This window comes from Bison bison, unplaced genomic scaffold, assembly GCF_000754665.1.
Source record: "Bison bison bison isolate TAMUID 2011002044 unplaced genomic scaffold, Bison_UMD1.0 scf7180017864160, whole genome shotgun sequence".
NCBI classification, from domain to species: domain Eukaryota; kingdom Metazoa; phylum Chordata; class Mammalia; order Artiodactyla; family Bovidae; genus Bison; species Bison bison.
In genome coordinates this window covers 7,067,849-7,074,387 of record NW_011494732.1, presented here as the reverse complement: position 1 = coordinate 7,074,387, position 6,539 = coordinate 7,067,849, and the positions used below count along the sequence as shown (strand labels likewise).

The window sequence follows — 6,539 nt, the reverse complement described above, 5'->3', positions numbered from 1 at the left end:
GATCAGCCCTGGGATTTCTTTGGAGGGAATGATGCTAAAGCTGAAACTCCAGTACTTTGGCCACCTCATGCGAAGAGTTGACTCATTGGAAAAGACTCTGATGCTGGGAGGGGTTGGGGGCAGGAGGAGAAGGGGACGACAGAGGATGAGATGGCTGGATGGCATCACTGACTCGATGGACGTGAGTCTGAGTGAACTCCAGGAGTTGGTGATGGACAGGGAGGCCTGGCGTGCTGCGATTCATGGGGTCGCGAAGAGTCGGACACAACTGAGCAACTGAACTGAACTGTACCAAATCACACAGTGATTTGGGAAAGTACAGGTGTGAAATCAAAGGCTCCCAGAGAGGGGGAAGCATTTGTGATCAAGGGCACAGCCCTTCTTTGCTGGTGACCTTGAGGATAACAATGCCTACCTCAACTACCACCACACAGGGCCCTGCACACAGCAAATGCTCCCTAAATAGAAGCTGTTGCCAAGAAAGCACTTCAGTGGCTATCAAGTTCAAGCCCCTTCAATTTATATTAAAATAATTTTTTTTCTAATCACACCATGCTAACTTAACTCTTTCCATCTTCCCTTCTAATTCTTATCCATATGCATCACTTTTTACAAAATTAAAAGCAGAGTGTGCCTATAATTTCGCATCCTTGCTTATCTGTGTCAAGAATTTTGCACACACTCTCACAGCTTTCATAATCAACACACTAGGGCTTCAAAAGTAGTGGTTGAGACCCAGGGAGGTGAGATGACCTCTCCTAGGCAGCCCAGCAGGTCCCAGGCTAGGCCAGGGTATGACCCCTGACCCCTGCAGTGTCCCCTTCTGCCCTGGATGCTGGCAGAGTAAGAACCTCCACTGTCTTAAGAGTTCCTAGACCGCTACTGTTAGGTCAATAATGAAGTATCGCAGAGAGAAAGAGCATCCCCCATCTCATGCCAGGTACCTAAGGTCAGGTGTGTGCAGATGGTCCTTGCCTTGAAGAGCATGAATGAATGGGTAAGTGTGGGTGTGGATGTTGGGGGTATTTAGAAAAGTGAGGTAGGAATCATCTTACTTCCTCTTCTCCCACCGAATCCCTCCCAGTCTTTTACTGAACCTAAGGAAGAAGTCCAGCAGTTCATGGGGTCCCAAAAAGAGCTGGACATGACTAAATGATGACAACAACAAGGAAGAAGTGGGAAACAATTGAAATTTCAATTTGTAATGAAAATAAAACACTTGACTCCAACATTCTGCAGCTTGACAAATCAGAGGGAGGGGGCCAACTGGGAATCTAGAGGCATCCGGGCCTCGCCCACCCACAGCCCTTCTCCCTTCCTCTTCCCTGCTGTTTGGAGGTGATGCTAAATCTAGCTTCCTCCCTTCCCAGCTTTCAGCACAAAGCAGCCCCAGCCAGGGGCAAAGACGGGCTGGAAGCTGGCTCTGGGGGTCCAATCGTGTCCCCCACACTTGGACCCAGAGGGCAGTAGAATTGTCTGGGAACAAATCTAAATAAAATCTCTGCCAGAGGCCTTAATGGCAAAATCCCAAAGCGGTTTTAAAAACTCACAAGGGAGGTGTCCTTCCCTCCGCACCCTGCCCCCCCACCAAACCACTGGTTCCCCAGTTAAACTTCTCCAACAGAGGCTTATCTCAGGCACCTCCCACTGTGTGCCTTCCCCATCCCACCCCCACTCACTTCCCACCCCATGCCCAAGCAGGAGGGGCAGAGGGGCAAGACCTTGGCCTTCCTCCCCATTTCCTTGGGGGACTATCAGTGTCTCCTCTCCAGGTTGGAATTAGCATTTTTATCCCTGCAACCGCCATCTCTCAACTATTTACAGAAGCCAACAGGGATAAAAAGGGACAACATAAAAATAGTTGCTCAGCAGCTTTCTGGGGGTGAGGAGGGTAGGGGCACAACACACTCTTCCCATTTTCTTTCTTCTTTCCTTTTCAAAACGGAAAAATGCTAGAATTGTTCATCTTTTCCAAACTGACCCTCAACAGTTCCAGACCGCTCACTCAGGCGCTCCTTAGGGACAAGGATCAAGTCCCAGCATTCCTTGGTTCCCAGGACGGAGCTTGTCACCAGCCCCTCCCAAAAGTGTGGGTTCAGTGAAAAATCACCAGCACCCTGCTCTGCCTCCTTTCTGCCCCTGGGCCTCCTTCCAGCCTTCCAAAACCATGAGCCAGTCAACAACGAAAAATTTTTTTCTTCTATCCACTTTTTTTTTTCTCTATCCTTAAAATGTTTCATAATTGACAAGAAAAATTCAGCAGCAACACTACACACATGACTGAAACTGAAAACACTGGCAGCTAAAATAATTCCTTCCCCGTTTTGGTCACTAGCATCCCGCAGCAGGGAATGCCAGAGGTCTTTTCTGTGAAGTCAAACAGCGCTCCTTTTAAATATGCCCTTCTTTTTGGTTTTATCAAGGAAGGGATCCAATCAGGGAAGGAAGAAAAAGTAACCATTCAAAATCTTTTTATTTTTTTGAGAGCACAACCATTTGGAAATCATTTCCACACCATCATCTCCTGGGGAAGGTTGATTCCACTCCATGAGAACATGGGCATCGTTTGGCAGCATAAGGAGGCCAAGGGAGACACGAGTGCTCAGGACGAGAAGGTATGTCAGGAAACTATACAGATCTCAGGGGACTTGGGCCTTGATTTTCTCATCTGTAAAACAGAGCTGCAGCAACCTACCTAGAGGGTAGCTGTAGAGTCAATCTTCTAGAAAAATGCCCAACATACAACATGGCCCATAAGCAATGTTCTCTCTAAAAAGACTACATTCTCCCTTCTTCTCTGTGCTCCACTTTTCCCAGCCATCATATAGCAGGGGTTCAGGGACTGGAATTCTCTGGGCTTCCTCCCAGCTCATTGATCACACCACTCCATTTCCATGTTCTTGGTGGGCTTTCCTGGCAAAGCTATCAGGACCTGAGCTGACTCCATGCCTGGCCACAGGGTGCCAGCACCATCTGTCTGGTGAGGCTTTCTCTACTCTGTGGATTTCCTTACCTGGAAAAGGATCTCACAATATACATACCAAAAAAATCACACAGGAACCTGCATTTAACAAATCATGACTGAAATGAATGAAACTGAATAAAATCCAGGCTTTCCCTGAAAATCACACTGTGAGCTGACCTGGGAAGTGATGGGCTTAGACTGGAGCTAGGAGGGTGAAGTGAGAGAGTTTTGAAAAGTAAGGGAGTTTCCTTGTTCCAGGAAGCTGGTCTCCAGTTGATTTCGGAGAACCTTTCTTCCATCACTTTCTCCCTGCAAACAGAGTGACAAAGTAATGTCGTGTACTCAGAAGTTTATTAGTTGGGGGCTGCGGAGGCAAAGGAAAGTACAAAGAAGTTTAAGAAAGTACAAAGGCCTTAAGAAGCTCTTATGGGGCTTCCCTGGTGGTCCAGTGGATGGGAATCCACCTTCCAATGATCCAGGAAGACTCTACACGCCACAGGGCAACTAAGCCACAACTACTGAGCCGGAGTGCTTGAGCCCATGCTCCACAATAAAAGAAGCAGTGAGAAGCCCACACACCCCAACTAGAGAGTAGACCCTGCTCATCGCAATGAGAGAAAGCCCAAGTGCAGCCATGAGGACCCAGCGCAGCCAAAAATAAGTAAATTAATTAATTAAAATTTAAAAAAGAAAAGAAGAAGCTCTTATAGCAGAAACAATACAAGAAAACAAAATATAGTGTATCCATACACAGATTATTCAGTCATAGAAAGGAAGCAGTGATACATTCTACAACAAGGGACAACCTTGAAAACAGTATGTTCAATGAAAGCCAGACACAATAGGTCCTACATTCCTAACAGGTCAGTATATAACAAGCATAGCCTTAAGGGAGAAAAGTCAGTTCCCAAAGGGAAATGGCGATTTCCTCAACTTTCCAGTTAAGAAGGCACAGAAGTGAGGCTGAAGGCCGAAGCCTGCATCTGGGTTATCTGGCCCAGCCCAAAGGGGAGGAGCTACTGGGAAAAGCAAAACATCTGTGCAAAATAGCAAAACAAGGCCCTCTGACCCAAAGGAAAATCTGAAATAGCATGTGCCCGAAATTACCGGCATCAGGAAACGAGAACCATATGCTTCCCACAACCACCATGATCCTGAACGAGCTACTCAGCCTCTCCAAGCCCATCCATGAAATGGGTTCATGATGCGGTCAGGGCAACTCCGTGGCCCACGTTAAAATCTCAGCCAAAAAGCCTTGAAAACAGGCTTGGCCTGCCCCACCCGCCTATCCCTTCCTCCTGAGAGAGGTGCTTCCCCACCAACCAGCCCATCTGGGATGCAGTTCTCAAGAAGGGGATTCCAGGTTACTCCAGAAAGCTCCCTCTGCTAGGTCATCCCATCCTACACCCCTTCCCTCGTCCTATCCAATCTCCACTTTTCAGCCCATCCTTCAAAGTTCAGCACGAATGACACCTCCTTCAGAAAGCCTCCTGTATTCACACCTGCCAGAAGGGATTTCTCCAGAATCCCCACTGCCCTCTGCTTCCTCATTTCCACAGCACTTATTCCTCCTGATATTTCTCAGCAGGAGCACTCTTAGCCATTTACGGCAGGGCAATTCTTCACGCCTGCTGTGAATCTGGCCTGCCTGCAGGATATTTGGCATCCCCAGCTTCTGCCTACCAGAAGTCAGGAGTGCTCAGCTTCATTTTGACAACCAAAAGTCACCCCCACACTTCTCCAAATGCTCACCAGGAAGGTGGAAACACCTCTGATGAGAATTACTGCATAGTTATTAGTGAATATACTTGTCTACCAGCCCACTAACAACCTGGAAACAAACACAAGCCCAAGTCAATCAGCATCACCACCGTGACACCTCAGGCTGTTTTAGCAAACATTTCTGGGCTCCTCAAGAAGCCTAGGGCAGCCTTGCAAAGGCCTCTGTTCTAGAACAGGTGGTAAAGTGCACAGGCTTTAGGACCACAGCCTGGGTTGGCTGTGTGACCCTGGGCAAGTTACTTAGCTTCCCTGAGCCTTTCTATAAAATGGGCTAACTCCTAGCAAACTGCAGGATTGTTTTTACCCTCAGTTTCCTCATCTCTATACAATGGAGATAAAAATCCCCACCCTACAAGATTTTGGTAGGCAATAAATGGGATAATGCCTGCAACACACAGTATAGTATTTAACACATGCTCTCAGTCAGTCAGTCATGTCTCTTTGTGACCCCATGGACTGTAGCCCATGGAATTTTCCAGGCAAGAATACTGGAGCAGGTTGCCATTTCCTCCTCCAGGGGATCCTCCCAACCCAGGGATCGAACCTGCTTTGGCAGGCAGATTCTTTACTACTGAGCCATCTGGGAAGCCCATCTAACACACAGTAAGAACTCCATAAATGCTGGTTATGAACACTATTATTATTATCCAAGTTAGGGGCCCATCAGATGGGCATTACTTTTTATCACAAAAACAGGCTGTGCGCTCTCCCTACAAAAGGCTGCTCTCTATACAGGAAGGGTTTAGGACCCGCGGTCCGGAAAGAAGTTCTAGGACCCACCAGGAAGCATGCACAGTTGGTTCCTAAGTTGAATGTTTTTGTGAGGCGCTTTGGCGGGGTGGGGTGCGGGGTAGGGGGTAACTCCCGCAAAGCCCTCCCCGTGTTGCTGCCCCTGCCTCCCCCTAGGAACAAGGGGCTCTATGGGGACACAGCTATCTACTTCTCTCTCCCCTGGGGGCAGAGCCACCTGAGGTGGGTGGTAAATAACAGCAAAACTCTATTTAGAGCTACATAGATAGCTCTATTTAGCTCTAGATATCTCTAGGGTTGTGGGAACTTCCAGACTGAGGAAGGTAAAAGTTGCCCCTGAGGAGGAGGGCACTGCACGACTCACCCCGGGCCAGCGTGCCCCTGTTACTGCGGGCACCGAGATCCCCGGCCCCGCAAGCATCATCCCTCTGCCCCAACCTTACCAAGGAGACAGGAGGGGCTTCGGCGCCACCTCTTCAGCACCAAGTGAGAGCAGCAGGGCCGCTGGCAGAGCTGTGAAAACACCCCGCTTCCCAAACTGGGCAGTGCAGGGGGTGGGGAAGCCAGGAAAAGCGCAAGGCTGGAACCCGGCGCGGGGGGGCGGGCGGCGGGCGCGGCGGGCAGCCCAGGCACCTAGACCAAAGCTGAGCGGGGACCGGGCCCAGCATCCCCGCGTCCCCAAGAGTCAGGTGGAGGATACCGGCGAAGGCACCTCCCCGCGTTCACAGAATGCAGCGGCCCCGAGGTGAATTTAGGTCAAAAAAAGACCAAGCTTGTGAGGTTCCGGCTGAGAGAAGGGGGCGGGGGCAGAGAGGGCCAAGAGAGGAGAGGCTGAGGAGCCCCCGGTCCCACAGCAGACGGTCCAGGGTCCCGCCGCCAGATGTCCAACCCACCACGGCGCCGGTGTGCACCCGCCCGAGACAAGAGGGGAGCGGGGATGGGTCGCTCAAAGTCTGTCAGCCCTCTCCGCCTGCGCGCCCCGGCTTTCGCCACCTGTCAAACGCGAGGGGGTGGGCCTAGGCCGCCTCCGAAATCCTAAACT

The 6,539-nt window shown here is 50.0% G+C and overlaps 1 protein-coding gene across 1 annotated transcript in view; it reads right to left on the bottom strand.

Moving 5' to 3' along the window:
- CAMKK2 (calcium/calmodulin-dependent protein kinase kinase 2, beta) overlaps positions 1–6,539 on the bottom strand; it is a 53,736-nt gene that overhangs the window by 46,111 nt on the left and 1,086 nt on the right. The window contains exon 2 of the mRNA XM_010841426.1: positions 5,941–6,130. Within this exon, the coding sequence (XP_010839728.1) occupies positions 5,941–6,130 (190 nt within the window). The remainder of the gene's footprint in view (positions 1–5,940; positions 6,131–6,539) is intronic.